The 17,500-nt window shown below is 51.5% G+C and overlaps 1 protein-coding gene across 2 annotated transcripts in view; it reads right to left on the minus strand.

Annotated features, from left to right (window-relative positions):
* Positions 1-17,500, minus strand: part of LOC146295071 (CUB and sushi domain-containing protein 3-like) — a 232,640-nt gene that overhangs the window by 20,700 nt on the left and 194,440 nt on the right. The window contains exons 45-56 of one of the 2 annotated variants that reach the window (XM_084695753.1): positions 15,191-15,271; positions 14,620-14,733; positions 13,632-13,820; positions 12,436-12,582; positions 9,963-10,151; positions 9,685-9,870; positions 8,828-9,022; positions 8,504-8,677; positions 8,099-8,272; positions 6,030-6,203; positions 4,807-4,992; positions 3,801-3,974 (exon numbers count right to left, since the gene is read on the minus strand). In XM_084695753.1, coding sequence (XP_084551879.1) covers positions 3,801-3,974; positions 4,807-4,992; positions 6,030-6,203; positions 8,099-8,272; positions 8,504-8,677; positions 8,828-9,022; positions 9,685-9,870; positions 9,963-10,151; positions 12,436-12,582; positions 13,632-13,820; positions 14,620-14,733; positions 15,191-15,271 — 1,983 coding nt within the window. Of the gene's footprint in view, positions 1-3,800; positions 3,975-4,806; positions 4,993-6,029; positions 6,204-8,098; positions 8,273-8,503; positions 8,678-8,827; positions 9,023-9,684; positions 9,871-9,962; positions 10,152-12,423; positions 12,583-13,631; positions 13,821-14,619; positions 14,734-15,190; positions 15,272-17,500 lie in introns of both variants that reach the window. The other variant, XM_084695752.1, reaches the window with a different exon arrangement.

Raw genomic sequence — 17,500 nt, forward strand, 5'->3', positions numbered from 1 at the left:
CTCCCCTCCCCACACCACAGCAGAACACACCCAGGATCTCCCCTCCCCTCCCCACAGCAGAACACACCCAGGATCTCTCTCTTCGTTTGTGGGCTTCAGCCTCCCAGCCTAGGGCTGTCATGATGATAATGACAATGTCAGATAATGATAATGTCAGCTGGTCACCTCGCCCCAGGTTTTCCCCATCTGGCCATGAGCGTGGTCACATAAAAGGAGCGTTTGTTTGCTCCCTGGACCAATCGCAAACACAGACAAGTCTACCAGAGCCGCACATTTGACAAAAGATGAGCAAACTATGATATTGAACTCATTTAAAAATGAAATCCTGGCCGAAAGCAACACCGTTTCTGCTGCCAAAGGCAGGAAGCAAAGCTGGCAATAAATGGCAGATCTTGTAGATCTGACTATAATTACAATTGTGTATTCCATTAAAATAATGTGTTCCCAAGCTGTAATCTTATGGTGTGTAAGATGGCTCAGCCTCATTCTTTCAGCTGCACAATGGCGTTACAACAGTCTTGGGAGCATATAAAGAACAAATATGAACATGATTCAAACCAGTAAACAGGCTTCCTTGCAAATCTTTAAAGGTGAGTGTGTGCTGTAAGTACAATGCCTTTGTGCTTTAATCAGTCTCTGTTTAACGATGATGTCAGTATAGAGACAGACAGAATATACAAAGGTACTCGTCAGGGAAAGCCAGGTTTTTGTCAGATTCTAAAAACTCTTCCTCTTCCTTCTTAGTCTTCTGAAGAACATCTCAGCATTCACACACTGAGGTCACAGGGCCTTCTAGGAACGATGCCATTTTCCAAGAGAAAGGATTGGTCAGTCGACCGTGCTTTCATGCAGTCTAAGTCTGCAGCCGGAGTTGCCATGGCAATGTACCCCAGTAAAAAGCAAACCACTTTGATGACGCTGAAAACCCAGGGTTAAACCTGAAGTTCCCTTAATAACCCCCAAATCCTGCTTCGTAGAATTGGTCTCAGGTTAGTTTCCCAGTATAGTTGCCATGGTAATAGAGCTTGAACTATGTTGAACTTGCTTTATGGAACCAAATCAACCGGAAATGAGTCAGACAGATATAAGCCTGGCTTATTTGGTAAACTCTATTGATGAAGGTTAAAGGACATAGAGATATCATTGTAAATGCTAACAGCTTACAACTCTCAACATAATGTTATTCTTACCAGCCATTCAGTTAGTCAGTCACCTACACTCACACACACACACCCACACTCACACACACATACACACACACACACACACACACACACACAAACACACACACACACACCCACCCCGCTAGTCCCCCTCCCCCCTGGTCTTGGGTGTACGTTACCCTCCAGTGCTCCCAGATAATGACGACAGGAGAGGAACAGGTGTCCACCATGTGATGCAGGCAGCTCTCACTGGCGGGCGGACCGACACAGTCTGGCAGGCACACACACACACACACACACACACACTTACACACACTTACACACACACACTTACACACACACACTTACACACACACACACTTACACACACACCCACACACGTACACACACACACACGCACCCACACACACACTTTTACACTTCATCCACATCCACATACACTAACACTTGAACAAACGTCGTGGCCCAAATTCTGGCCTGCCCTGGTCAGTATGCAACTGTGCAATAGGCCTGTGTGCACATGCGTGTGTTAGGAATAAGGAGAGTACTGCAGGATAGAGGGATGGAGGTGTGAAGGGATGGATGGTTAGAGGGAGGGGGGGAGGGGGGAGGGAGAGGAGGGGGGGAGTGAGAGAGAGAGAGAAACAGAAAGATTCCCATATGTATCTCATCTCTCTTTTTTGCTCCGAGGCTAGGCTGATATACTTTCTGGGTCAAAGAACTGATAGGATGAATAGAGGGAGAGAAAGAGAGAGGTAGAGAGAGGGAGAAAGAGAGCGAGGGAGAGAGAGAGAGAGAGAGAGAGAGAGAGAGAGAGAGAGAGAGAGAGAGAGAGAGAGAGAGAGAGAGTTGGTGTCTGCATTTTCTTTTTATGGGTCACGGACACTTAATGAAGGTTTAATGGATGGCTGACCAGCAGGTAAGTGTGAGTGTGTGTGTGACATTCAAAGACAGAGTGTGTGTTTGGAGCAGAAGAGGAATGGCACAGCAGTGTGTATATGTCAAGGCCGTGACTATTTAAGAGACAACAACAGAATACCAATTATTGTGTGTTGGTGTGTGGGTGTGTATTTATGTGTGTGTGTGTGTGTGTGTGTGTGTAAGAGAGGCTGATCACTGAGGTGAGAGAAGTGGTAGACAGACCCGTATGAGGAAGTCACACACACACACACACACACACACAAACACACACTGATCCTGCAGTTTGTGGTGATAAAGCAGTAATTCACAACAATGTGAAGAGTGTGTAAAACAAGAAAGAGAGAGAGAGAGACAAGAGAGAGAGAAGTAAGAAAGATTTAAAGACTGCAGTGGCGACCATGTTGACTCTGCAGTGAGAAACAGATGCTGTACACCCACACACACACACACACACAATCAAACACACCCACACACACACACAGTCAAACACACCCACACACACACACAGTCAAACACACCCACACACACACCCAGTCAAACACACACACACACGCACCCAGTCAAACACACACACACACACCCACACAAACACACGCACACACCCAGTCAAACACACACACACACCCCTACAAGTACACACACCCATCCCCTCCTCCCCCACAACTGCCCACCCCCCCGCCCACAACACTCCCCACGTGCACACACACACACTCCTGCATAGCACCGCCCCCACCACACACTCACACACACACGCACGCACACGCACACACGCACACACACACACACACACACACACACACACACACACACACACACACACACTTCTAATGAGCCTGTGGAGAGTGACATCTCTCTTCCTCTCTGAGTCCCAGTAGGGTCGTCCTGCTCTGTAATTAAATAAGCCCAGATAAGCTGTTTTACATACACACACACTCACACACACTCACAAGACAAAACTAATTTCTTTCCCGGAAGAATAAGATAAGAGTGTGAGTTAGACTGCATGTCTGTGGTGCCCCGGAGTGTGTGTGTGTGAGTGTGTGTGTGGATGGATGGGTGTTGGTTTGTGTGCGTATGGAAGCCTGGGCTGACGATTGTTCGGCATGTGTGTCCTTTACGTGCACGTTCGTAGCTGTGTGTGTGTGTGCAAAGTCTACGCGTGTGTGTGTGTGTGTGTTTGAACGCGTGCGAGGGGGTGCGCGCGCGAGACGTGCATGCGTTCGGAATCCCTGCGCGAGTGTGTGCGTGTCTCACCAGAGACCAGAAGGCCGTGTGTGTGTGTGTTTTGTTTCCCCCAGACAGCCAGAATCTCCCCGGCACTCCCAGGGAACATTCCCCCTCCTCGTTCCCCTGTCAGGACCCTCCTCTCCCCCCACAGAGCCGACAGGAAGGGGAGGAACTCCACAGAGAGGAAGACTCGGGAGACCGGGAGAGACCCTCGCCGGCACAAACAGCCCTGGTCGCTCATGGACATGGAGCGCGTTTGGTTGTGTGCCTTGGGAACAGGTAAGGGGGCAGCCGCCCCGGGTGGAGCTGCCTGTTAGGAGGGGCTTCTGTCGACGTCGCCACAGGCTTTGTTGAGTTTGTCAAAGACACGTCAGCAAAGCCACCGCGTCCTGTCTCCAGGCTGGTGACGCCAGTCTCAGCCCTCTCACTCTCTGAGGGGTCGTCACTGTGTGTGTGTTCTGTGTGTGTGTGCGCGTGTGTGTGTCTCACCAGAGCAGAAAGGCAGGGGTGCGCTCCACAGGCCGTTGAGCTGGCAGGTCCTAGCTGCCTCCCCCTTCAGCTGCCTGCTGCCGGAGCAGGAGTACCGCACCGTGGCTCCGAACGTGAACCTGTCCCCCACCAGCACGCCGTTAGGAGGGGAGCCAGGGTGCCCGCAGTCCACCACTACACACACACACAGAGAGAGAGAGAGAGAGAGCACACACACCGTTTTTGATGTATCTCTGCTAAATGTGTGCACTTAACGCGTGTGTGTGTGTGTGTGTGAGGTTAACGTGCGTACGGTTTTTATGCCTCTTTGTGTGTGTGTGTGTGTGTAAAGGAAGGTGCCCGAGCGGTTGGTTTGGGTCCGATTTCAAGAATGGCAAAACGAGTCCTTCCATCGACGACTCGTCTTTCGTTTGAATGTCAATCAATCCCTGAGCTCTTGCTCGCGCCAGCTATCTCCCCCAACTGAGCTGTGCTGCACATGTTGAACCGCCCGGACGATACCATCGGACGGGCCTCAAAATCAATCGACAGTTTCGCACGGTTTTCCCGTTTGAACAACATATCGGCATAATACATTTCACACATACATTCATGTCGTCATCGAACAATGCCCCGAAACCAGTTCATACATAGCTCTTTACAACACCCCTGCTCCAATGATCGCTTTCCACCATCCCGGAGCGCGAAATAAACCCAGGCAAGCTTTCCCCCGCCCTGCACCCTGGTTCCCCCCACAGTCCCAGCAGACACGGTAACTGGGGAAGGACGACGCAAACAGGTTAAAACGGATCAGTGCACCTCTATGATCCGAACCAGCGCTTTACGTGACAGTCGCACTGCGTTCCGTCACAGCCTGTGTGTGTGTGCTCACTGTGTGCTTAAAGTGTGCGTAGCGTCAACCTGTATGTGTGTGTGCGCAGTGTACCTCCCTTCCTAACACACACACACACACCCCTCCCCCCCAGTCCCACACACACACACGTCAGGCCGCCAAGGGGGAACTGACCGATGCACTCTGGTAGGGGCTTGTCCCAGTGTCCGCTAGGCTGGCAGGTGAGCACCGGGGAGCCAAACAGGGAGTAGCCGGGGTTACAGTCGTAGAACACCACCGTCCCAAACGTGAAGTTGCCGTGCTCGATCTTACTCTGCCTGATGGAGTTAGCTGGGATGCCCGGGTCGGAACAGTTCACCACTGCAGGCAGAGACAGGGAGGAGGAGGAGGGAGGAGGAGGAGGGGGAGGAGGATGGGGAGGAGGAGGAGGAGGAGGAGGAGGAGGAGGAGGAGGGGGAGGAGGGGGAGGAGGAGGAGGAGGGGGAGGGGGAGGAGGAGGAGGAGGAGGGGAAGAGGATAGGAGAAGGGAGAGGGAGAGAGAAGGAGAGAGATGTATGAAAGGGAGGAGAGAGGAAGGAGGAGGAAGAGATATGTGTGAAGAGAGATGTGTTATTGGGGAGCTGGTGTGGTGGTGGGGGGTTAGAGTGTGTGTGTGGGGGGGGGGGGGAGGGGGGGGCATGCAGCATCTCTCTGGCCAATCAGCACTGTGACTGAATGTGGTGTTGAGGAACCCCCCCCCCCTCACCAGGACCGTCACCTCCCATTCTGCTCCCACCTCCTGAACTAGTAAGAATAGATATACTCCTCTTCTCCTTCCACCTCTGCTCCTTTCACCTCTCCTCTCCTCTTTCCCCCTATCCTCTCCTCCTTCCACCTCTCCTCCTTCCACCTCTCCTCTCCTCCTTCCCCCTATCCTCTCCTCCTTCCACCTCTCCTCTCCTCCTTCCACCTCTCCTCTCCTCCTTCCCCCTATCCTCTCCTCCTTCCCCCTATCCTCTCCTCCTTCCACCTCTCCTCTCCTCCTTCCACCTCTCCTCCTTCCCCCTATCCTCTTCTCCTTCTACCTCCCCTCTTGTCTCCTTCTACCTCTCCTCCTTCTACCTCCCCTCTCCTCCTTCCACCTCTCCTTTCCTCCTTCCACCTCTCCTCTCCTCCTTCCACCTCTCCTCTCCTCCTTCCCCCTATCCTCTTCTCCTTCTACCTCCCCTCTTGTCTCCTTCTACCTCTCCTCCTTCTACCTCCCCTCTCCTCCTTCCACCTCTCCTCTCCTCCTTCCACCTCCCCTCTGCTCTCCTCTCCTCCGTCTACCTCTCCTCTCCTGCAGACAGAGTACAGCGTGCGTGCAGACAGGGGCAGCATTCCTCCGTGTGTTATGAAAACTTAACTTTTTTCCCCACCTTTACACGTTGGAGGCGGGTGGCTCCACTGCCGGTTGGCCTGGCACTGAGCGCGCCCGGACCCCTCCATCACGTAACCACGGTTACAGGTGAAGCTGACCACGTCGTCCAGGTTGAAGCCGCTGCCCACGGTTCTCCCGTAGATGGGGCTGCCTGGGTGACCGCAGCTAATGGCTGGAGGGGGGGGGGGAGGGAGGAGGAGAGGATGGGGGGGAGAGGGGGAGGGGCAGAGGCAGAGGGGGGGGAGAGACAGGAGGGGGAAGAAAAGGAGGTGGAGGAAGGGGGAGAGGGAGGAGGAGGAGGGGATGGGGGGAGAGGGGAGGGGCAGAGGCAGGGGGGGGGTGAGAGACAGGAGGGGGAAGAAGAGGAGGTGGAGGAAGGGGGAGAGGGAGGACGGGAGAATGAAAGGAATGGAAGAGGCGGGAGGGATGGAGGGATGGAGGAGGGAGCACATGAAAGAGCAGAAGGGTGATGACGAAGGCCAGGGAGGAGGAGAAGATCGAGACCAATGAAAGAGGAAGAGAGAGAGAGAGAGACAGAGGGAAGATAATCCTTATTGATCACTGTCATACTGCTGAAGTTGCTCCAACTCCTGAAGTCTTCTAGAACTGAGGAGATGTTCACTGAAGCCTACTCAGAGGGCACACACACACTCACACGCACGCACGCACACACACACAAAGCTCTCCGAGACACGTGCCCATGAACACACACACACAAGGCCAGGGCTAACAGTCTGAAGGAGGCAGTGGAGCTTGAAGGATGTCTGTGGAGCCTGAGACCCACCACAGTACAGAGCTACAGCAGCCACTTCCCTGAGACCCTCACACACACACACACACACACACACCACCCACTCTTACAGTCACTCTGCTGAGACCCACTATGGTACAGAGCTGCATACAGAGTGACAGACACAGCGTCAATACAGAGCTATGATATAGAGCTATGATATAGAGCTATGATATAGAGCTACAATATAGACCTCCAACCCAGAGCTATACGACGCAGAGATTCTGTCAAAGGCAACCACATACAGCTGCACTAAACAGGTACAGCGTGAACATGGCCCCAGGATATAGATACCAGTGAAAATGTCTTTCTCAGCTCTCCCTTGTCCTCTCTCTCACTCTCTCTCTCTCTGTCTGTCTCTCTCTCTCTCTCTCTCTCTCTCTCTCTCTCTCTCTGTCTCTCTCTGTCTCTCTGTCTCTCTCTCCCTCTCTCTCTCTCTCTCTCTCTCTCTCTCTCTCTCTCTCTCTCTCCCTCTCTCCTCTCGCCCAGGTCCCCCTGACAGCTCACCCTCTGTCTGAACTCACAACTCACTGGAGCTGGAACTACTTAATCTCTCCCAGACACACACACACACTCACCCATACAAACGTGCCCATGAACACACACACACACACACTCTCTCCTCTCCCCCCTCCTCCCTACTCTCCTCCTCTCCCCCCTCTCCTCCTCCTCCCTACTCTCCTCCTCCCCCCTCCTCTCTTCTCCTCCTCCTCTACCCCCTCTCCTCCTCGTCCCTACTCTCTTCCTCTCCCCCCCTCCTCTCTTCTCCTCCTCCTCTCCCCCCTCTCCTCTTCCTCCCTACTCTCCTCCCCCCTCCTCTCTTCTCCTCCTCCTCTACCCCCTCTCCTCCTCCTCCCTGCTCTCCTCCTCTCCCCCCTCCTCTCTTCTCCTACTCCTCTCCTCCTCTCCCCCCGTCCTCTCTCCTCCCCCTTCCCTCCAGCTAGCTCGCATAATTACAGATGTGATCCGTTTCTCTTGGCCCGTCTGAGCATGCTCCATAAGCTGAATATTAACACCTCATCATTGCACTTCAAAATAGCTGAGCTCACAAACCACACACACACATCCACGCGTTATTATACTGTGGTATATGCTGTGATTCACGTTCCCAAAAAACTCATTATTAATTGAGGAGCTGAGTATGGACTGAATATTGTTTTGTGGTGTGGTTAGTTGTGCATGTCTGTATGTGCGTGTCTGTGTATATGTGGTCTGTGTGTTTATAGGTGTGTGTGTGAGTGTTTGGGTGTGAGCGTATGTGTGTGTGTGTGACGTACAAACACAGGTAGGGAGCTGTCCAGACCAGTTGTGGTCCTGAAGGCAGATTCTGACCGATGAGCCAATGAGCCGGAACCCTGGAATGCACTGGTACACCACCGTATCCCGGTAACCAAAGTTCTCCCCAATCACCTGCCCGTTCACTATGGACTCAGGTACCCCACAGTGTCCCGCTAAGGAGAGAGCACACACACACACACACGGTTAAGGTTAGTTTAGGCAGTTATGGTTAGATATGGTTAGTTTGTATATACACTCCCAGGAAGCATAGTTGGATAAGGTATGTTGAGGTAAGTTAAGGTTGGTTAAGGTTAGTTAAGTTTAGTTAGGGATGTCCTACCCAGACTGCATGACTGGTTAAGGTTAGGTAGGGGGTCAGTGAGGGTCAGGTATGGTGGCCCTACCCAGACAACGTGTCTCCGCTCCGCTCCAGAGTCCAGATGAGAGGCACTCTCTGACGGTGGAGCCCACCAGCATGAACCCCGTGTCACACGTAAAGATGGCCGTCGCCCCAAACGTCGTCTGGGTGCCGATCTTCCTGCCGTTGGCCGGCATGCCCAGATCCCCGCACGATATGACTGGACGAGAGACAGGAAGGGGCGTGGTCACACAGACGGGATGTCCATGGAGTTTTAACGACATTCTGACGTTAGAACTCTCATAGAAAACGTGCGAGTAGAACCCCGAGATTCCCCCACCAGGTGGAAGCCGCTCTCTCCGCTACTCACTCTGACAGTGCGGCCTCTCGTTTCTCCAGCTCCACACCCCATTGGCCATGCACTGGATGTGGGCGGGGCCCAGCCGGAAGTAGCCCGGGTCACAGCTGAAGATGATCCTGGTTCTGAACTCGTAGTGGGAGCCGTTTACGATACGCCAGCGCCCATGCTCCAGAGAGAAGGATCCCACACTGGGGCACACCACCACTGGAACACACACACACACATACAGGAACACACACACACACAGGGACACACACACACACAGGGACACACACACACACACAGGGCACACACACACACACGCGCACACAAGCAGACATACATATATAAAAGAGGATGATAACATGCCAGTGAGCTTGTATTGCCTCCATCTCTTTTTCAAACACACACACACACACACAGACAAACACACACACAAACACACACACACATCAATCCCTCCCCCTCCTTCTCTACATCACCTTCATGGAACACAACGTAGAACCAAAACCCTTCCTAATCCCTCTCATAAATAAGTCAGAGATGCAGGAGGGGGACGGAGCATAAGAGACTGCTTATTGTTCTCTGGAGGGAAGTTAAAGTACAGGCTCACACACAATTACCCTCACACACACACACAGATACACACACACATACACAGACACATACACACACACACCCTTACCACACTCACGTACCATACACAAACACTCATATACTCACCCATCCAAAAAACACCTATACCACACTCGTACCCACCCACCCACCCCACACTCAAACACTCACGTTCTCACCCCTACCCCCTTCACATACGCTCCCATACCACACACAAATACACACACATAGTGACCTTCACCCCCACCCCCCCCCCCCCCACACACACACACCTGAGCAGCGAGGGATCTTGTTGTGGTTGCTCCAGGTGCCGTCAGCCTGACACACGGCGCTCGTCAGCTCTTTGGACGACAGGCGGTAGCCGTCGTTGCAGAAGTACGTCACGCGGGTCCCGAACGAGTAGTCTGCTGCCAGCGCTCCTCCGTTAGCGGGGGCCTTTGGCACGCTGCACGACACCGCTGGAGACCAGAGGACCGCGCGTGTCACAGTGCTCTATGCACACACAGTCACGTCATCCCAGGTTACACACACACGCGCACACAAACCCTACCCTGGCAGGCGGGCACAGTGGAGTCCCAGTCGAAGTATCCGTGCGGCGTGCGGCGACAGACGGCCGAGGCGTTGCCGATGAGAGCGTAGCCACGGTCACAGGCCCAACGCACGACGCTGTTCATGTGACCTCCCGTCTGGCTGCTGATGGAACCGTGAAGAGGCGAGTCTGGAGTACTGCAGTACATCGCTGGGGAGAGAGTACTATAGTTATACTACCACAGTACTGTACTGCAGTTATACTACCACAGTACTGTACTGCAGTTATACTACCATAGTACTACTGCAGTTATACTACCACAGTACTGTACTGCAGTTATACTACCACAGTACTGTACTGCAGTTATACTATCACAGTACTGTAATGCAGTTATACTACCACAGTACTGTAATGCAGTTATACGACCACAGTACTGTACTGCAGTTATACTACCACAGTACTGTAATGCAGTTATACGACCACAGTACTGTACTGCAGTTATACTACCACAGTACTGTAATGCAGTTATACTACCACAGTACTGTACTGCAGTTATACTACCACAGTACTGTACTGCAGTTATACTATCACAGTACTGTAATGCAGTTATACTACCACGGTACTGTACTGCAGTTATACTATCACAGTACTGTACTGTAGTTATACTTCAATTATACTACTGGAGTACTGCAGAGCATCGCTGTGATTAAAACGCTGAAGTTGAACAACCACAACACTGCAGTTATACTACTTCTATACTTGTTCAAATACCAGAATACTGTAGTTATACTACTGGAGTGCTGCAGTACATAGCTAGGGAGAGAAAACTGCAGTTACTACAACCAGAATAATGCAGCTATATACGGCCCAAAAACTGCAGTTATGGTACTGGAGCACTGCAGTTATATTAACACAATACTACATTTATACTACCAGAATACAATAATACTACAAGTGTACAGCAACACAAGAGAGTACTGAAGTTATACTATTGGAATGTAATAAGCTAAATCACAGTACTAGAAAACGGCAACAATAACAACACAGTATTTATTCCTACAGTAACACTTCAAGAGCAAACTATAACTATAATACAGTTTATTACCAATTACAGCTGAGGTTGTCCTGCAATACTACAAGTATTATACCACAGTGATGTTGCATAATAATACTGTTAGAGGAGAGTAAGGCTACAGTGTGACTATACAGTAGGTCCTGTACCTGTTATACTTAAGGAGTTTAAAGGACTACAGACTTCAAAGATTAAGGGGTAGGGAAAAAAACAAGAGGGAGAGAAAGACAGAGAGAGAGGCGTCACATCACATTAAAACTGATCTCCTCTTAATCTTCTACATACTTAACTTCTCTCTTTCACTCCAGAAGGTTCTACTTCCACTAATCTCCTGACAACCACATCTACTGTTCCCTGTCTCCTAATCCTTCCCTGTCTCCTAACTCCTTCCCTGTCTTCTAATGCCTTCCCTGTCTCCTAACCCCTTCCCTGTCTCCTAACCCTTCCCTGTCTCCTAACCCTTCCCTGTCTCCTAACCCTTCCCTGTCTCCTAACCCTTCCCTGTCTCCTAACCCCTTTACTGTATCCTAACCCTTCCCTGTCTCCTAACTCCTTCTCTGTCTCCTAACCCTTCCCAGTCTCCTAACTCCTTCTCTGTCTCCTGACCCTTCCCTGTCTCCTAACCCTTCCCTGTTTCCTAACCCCTTCCCTGTCTGTAACCCCCGCCTCACAGAGAGAGAGAGAGAGAGAGAGAGAGAGAGAGAGAGAGAGAGAGCAGTGTTGGTAATTAATTTGCTAAGAGCTCTTAGTGTTCTATTTCACCCCAGACAACAGCTGTGATCCCATCACAACACATCATCATCATCACTGCCATCATCATACTTGGAAAGCTGTGTGCTGGAGGAGCAGGGGTTTAGGCCCTTCGCTCCCCGAGTGTTACCACTAGTTGTAGGTGCTGTGTGTGTGTAGGTTTGTTAGTAGAACACTTCACTGACATACAAACAAGCTGTGCATGCAGTTCTGCCATAACTCATGCTGTGGCCACACACACATACACATGTTTCATTCTCGTGGCCCCCTCTCTATTCCATCTCTATTCCATCTCTCTCTCTCTCTCTCTCTCTCTCTCTCTCTCTCTCTCTCTCTCTCTCTCTCTCTCTCTCTCTCTCTCTCTCTCTCTCTCTCTCTCTCTCTCTCTCTCTCTCTCTCTCTCTCTCTCTCCCTCCCTCCCTCCCTCCCTCCCTCCCTCCCTCCCTCCCTCCCTCCCTCCCTCCCTCCCTCCCTCCCTCCCTCCCTCTCTATCCCTCTCTCCACCTTTCACACACTTTCTCCCTCTCTCCCATTCTCCTCTCACGCCCAGTCTCTCTTTCCCCTCTCTATTTGCCCCCCCCCACCCCTCCTCCGCCCCCCGCCCCCACATAGAGCAAGCCAAAGCATGCAAGTGAAAAGAGTGATAAAATGGATACGTACTTCGATACTCACCGACATAGCGCAGCCGGAAGCCCCTCTTGTTGGTGCCGTGGTCGGAAGACCAGCGCAGAAGGAGCTGGTGTCCGGAGGTGACCAGGGAGAAGGGACAGGGCAGGTCCCCACTCAGGGTGGCCAGGAGGGGGCTGCCTGGGGTGGGGCCTGCGGGGGGTGGACATGGTCGTGGGTGGAGATTGGGGGCAGAGAGATGAGCACAGGGGGGGTGGGGGGGGGGGGTGGGAGAGGAGGGGGAGGGGAGGGAGGAGAGATGGTTGGGCGGGCGAGACGAGAGAAAGGGTTCAGTAAAGGAACACAGAGAGAGAGAGAGAGAGAGAGAGAGAGAGAGAGAGAGAGAGAGAGAGAGAGAGAGAGAGAGAGAGAGAGAGAGAGAGAGAAAGAAAGAAAGAAAGAAAGAAAGAAAGAAAGAAAGAAAGAAAGAAAGAAAGAAAGAAAGAAAGAAAGAAAGAAAGAAAGAAAGAGAGGAAGCCATCCAGATGACCCTGAACAGTGAATCAGAGTGCAGAGTCTGGCTAGCAACATCGACTACCTCCACACTTCTTCCTCCGGTAAGCTCATTTGCTTTGTGAGTGCGGCTACATTCAGAGAAAGGTTGATTTGAGTTCCTCAGACTTCTCATTCAGGCGCACATATGCAGCCTTTTCAATGCGTTCAGGTCATTTCGCCTCTCTCCGGGGATTAGAGTGCTGTTCACAGCTTTCTATTCACATTTGAAGAGACGTAACCACACTTTAAAAAGGCGTGCGGGTGTAAACAAGACAGAACAGGGGCAGCCAATGGCGTCAGATGCCTTGGGTGTGGAAGGCTAAGTTCAACCTCCCTCCCTCCCTCCCTCCCTCCCTCCCTCCCTCCCTCCCTCCCTCCCTCCCTCCCTCCCTCCCTCCCTCCCTCCCTCCCTCCCTCCCTCCCTCCCTCCCTCCCTCCCTCCCTCCCTCCCTCCCTCCCTCCCTCCCTCCCTCCCTCCCTCCCTCCCTCCCTCCCTCCCTCCCTCCCTCCCTCCCTCCCTCCCTCCCATCTGCAGGTATTAAAGGGGCGGGCAGAGCTCAAGGGTAGAACATTTTACAGCAAATCCAACAATTGCCGGTTCAACCCCCTCCCCCCCCCCCCCCCTCCCCGCCAGTTACATGGCTTCAGTTCAAACGGAGCATGCCGCATGAAGAGATGCCAGTATCATCGGAAAGGGTTCCCTGTACCGTCGAAGACTTCCAGGATGTCGAACTCTCTCTCGGTGTGGAAGGCTTCGAAGGTGAGGCTGATGTTGTAGCCCTTCTCCAGGGTCACGCTCCAGGAGCACATCTGCAGGTTGGGGTAGCTGTCTGGGTAGCCCGGGCTCAGGATCACGCCCGACGAGTCGTAACGAACGTCCTGCGCCGGGCATTGTACTGGATACACACACACACACACAGAGCATAGCACACACGCCCAAACACACACACACACACACAGATCCTGTGAAGGGCTTGTATAAACTTGTAACTGGTTAAAAGACTTTGTAACAGAACTCACCCAGAGCTGCCGCAGCCCACAAAGAGATAACTAACTCCACCCAGGCCTGCACAGTGAGAGATAACTAACTCCACCCAGGGCTGCACAGTGAGTGATATCTAGCACCATCCAGGTCTGCCCAGTGAGAGATAACTAACTCCACCCAGGGCTGCACAGTGAGCGATATCTAGCCCTACCCAGGGCTGCCCAGTGAGAGATAACTAACTCCACCCAGGGCTGCACAGTGAGCGATATCTAGTACCATCCAGGTCTGCCCAGTGAGAGATAACTAACTCCACCCAGGGCTGCACAGTGAGCGATATCTAGCTCCACCCAGGGCTGCCCAGTGAGAGATAACTAACTCCACCCAGGGCTGCACAGTGAGCGATATCTAGTACCATCCAGGTCTACCCAGTGAGAGATAACTAACGCCACCCGGGGCTGCACAGTGAGCGATATCTAGCACCATCCAGGTCTACCCAGTGCTGCCCTATAAGGTATAACTAACTCCCCCAGCCCAGTGAGAGATAACTCAGCAATATGAGTAACTACACCCACCTCCCCACCACCCCAAACCTCGACACACTCTACCCTCACACATACCTCCACTGCCCTTCCTCTCTCTCACTCTCACACACACACACACACACAGACAGACAGACACACACAGACACACACAGAGACACACACACACACCTTGGCAGGAGGGCGGGGGTCCATCCATCTGCAGCCTCTCTCCAAGCCTGCAGGTGAGGATGTCACTTCCCAGCAGGTAGAAGCCTGGGTGGCACCTGTACCTGATGATGTCACCTGGGGGAGGGGGGGGGGGGTGGGGGGTGGAGTGAACGTGACAATGAGAAAGACGGAAATATTCATATTGTGTCTAAGAGAGACGAATCAGTGTCTGTGAGTGAATGAGTGCGTGCATGTGTGTGTGCGTGTGCATGTGTGTGTGCGTGTGCATGTGTGTGTGTGTGTGCGTGTGTGTGTGTGTGTGTGTGTGCGTGTGTGTGTGTGTGTGCGTGTGTGCGTATGTAGGAGACAGTGGCGACTGTGATGAAGCTGGTGTCTGATGTAGAAGGACAGCTACCATGCGCTTTAATCACACTGACAGATGTGCTTGTGTGTGCGTGTTGTGTGTGTGTGTGAACAAACACAGGTACTGGAGACAGAGACAGACACCAGAGGTGAAGGGAAGGTGATGACAGAGGTCTCGTCTACCTGGCATGTGTGTGTGTGTCTGCTTGTGTGTATGTGTGAACCGTACCTATCTCTATCTCTGCATCTTCCATCAGCATGTCAGCATTGGGTACTTCAAGAGGAGCTTGGCAGACTCTTAACTGGTAGGCTGGACAAGAGGACAAGGAGGTGGAGAGGAGGAGGGAGGAGGAGGGGAGGAGGAGAAGAGGAGGCAGAAGAAGGGGGCAAAGGAAAGAGGTCAAGCTTTTAAAAAGACTGCAAATGTGCAAAAGTACAAATGGATTCCGAGCATGCGACATCTCTCGGTAAAGAGAGATCGCAGCCTCACCGGACAATAGGCTAATAGGCTACTGTAAACGCGCAAAAACTCACACAAACGTGGCTATGGGACACGGTTGTTGCTTGTTGGTGACAGTGTGTGTGAACTGGCCACTGGTGAGAGTTATTGTGTGTCAAAAGGAGAAACTTGTAATAATTGTCTTGACTATTACTATGAACAATACATCCAAGCGAGTAGCTATTAGTGGTTTGCCAAAATAACACTGAAATTAGTAGGTTTATGGCTAATGAAAGCTTACGATTTCCGTTATTGTTGGTCAGCTGTTGGTGTGCGCGCACGTGCGTGTGCGCACCTGGAAGAAGGTGTCCCTCATTTGGGGTTGAGAAAGTTACCCTATCCAGCACCCTATAACTCCGCTCCACATATTCTCTCCCCACACTACTGACCATCCCATCCAGCTGTTTGTAAGAACCTTTAGTTTGAAAAAATCCTTCTGTCTTCCACAACTTCCTTCTGGCTAAGCTGAAATGTTATACTTACTGGCTGGCTAACTGGAATGGTTAACTGGCTAAGCTAACATGTTAGTCTAACTTGCTAGCTCACTAGCAACTAGTAATTCAAATTCTCATTCTACTCACGAGGTTTATTGTTATGCACCAACCTACCATAGCAAATTCCTCGTATGTGTACTGTACTTGGCAGTAAACTGAGAGATGGCTAGTCCGCCACCAAAGTTTCTCCCTGACAGAAAGAAAAGTAGGAAGGCAGCCATGTTGGACTCACAGTTGCTAATTGAGAGCCTGCCTTTTATTGGCTTCACCCAAGCCAGGATAACGCTAATTACCCTTGCGAAGCCACTTAGCCACTTAGCGGCTGCAGAAACGGACTGATTAATAGAACAAGCTCTCTGAGATGAGAGCAGGGGCTGGAGGCCTCTGAGTGTGTGTGTGTGCATGTGTGTGTGTGTGTGTGTGTGTGCGCGCGCGCGTGTCTGTATTTCCATGATAACGCTATGGTGCTAGTGCACATTTATCCAAGAGGGTTTTATTTCTACAGTATCTTGTGTGTGTCCGTGCACTGTGTATCTGTGTACTGTGTGTCTGCGTAGCTGTAACGAGCCAATTCAATATTGTCGGTCTCACAGCGAGGGGTGGACTGGAATTGAGTCATCACAGCAGACAACAAATATCTTGTAATATCATGATGACTGCTTCATAATGTGCATCTTAACCAGTCAGACCATCAAGCCAAACCCCTCCGTACTTCTCACACGCTCTGACAGCCTCTCTAACCGGCTCATTTGCACGGATAATCACTTACCATTGATTTCTTTCCCCCCCTGCAACTATCTTTGATGCGAGGGACATAAAAAGTCTTACTTAGTAATTTTGGCTGCGGAACGCATGAATAAACTGCCAAGATAATCTGATTGGTCGACAGCTAGGGAGACACTGTCACATGCCGAATTGGGTTTGGAGGTTCTTTGAGGAGTTCAGGAAACTGATCAGAGAGATGATATGTTTATCCGCGCTTTGGAACCAGACTCTCGTTTTGAGAGACTCGTTAAAGAAACTCGTTAGAGAAAGTCATTAAAAACCATGGAGACCATGGCCAAGCCTGATCACACGGAACAAAGTTGAGAACGAGAGCGCGAACGCAACGGAACTGGAACAGCGCAGAAATCGACACGCCCGTCCGTGTACTTATTACTACACTTCCTGTGAACTTCCTGTGCGAGAACTAGGCTGAAGGTCAGTGGTACATCCAGATAGTGCACTTCAGTATAACAGGAAGCACACAGGCAGGAAGTGTAACAGGAAGAAGCCCCCAGACCGGAGCTCACAGGAAAGTAACATGTCAGGTGCCGTCGATAATCATGATGACATATTCATGAATCCAAGCCGATGAGTCGGAATTACATTGGCTATGAGAAGGACTTTAACAGCTGCTGACTGCCATGGCTCCATGGTTACCATGTATAACAACGTTCTGGAAACTGTCCTCCATTCTGCTCATGATCCATCTCTCTTTTGACCTCTTTCACAATTTTTGAACTTCTCTCTCGCTTTCTCTCTTCCACTCTCTCTCTCTTTCTCT

This window comes from Hypomesus nipponensis, chromosome 4 (genome assembly GCF_054491055.1).
Source record: "Hypomesus nipponensis isolate SF chromosome 4, ASM5449105v1, whole genome shotgun sequence".
NCBI classification, from domain to species: Eukaryota; Metazoa; Chordata; class Actinopteri; order Osmeriformes; family Osmeridae; genus Hypomesus; species Hypomesus nipponensis.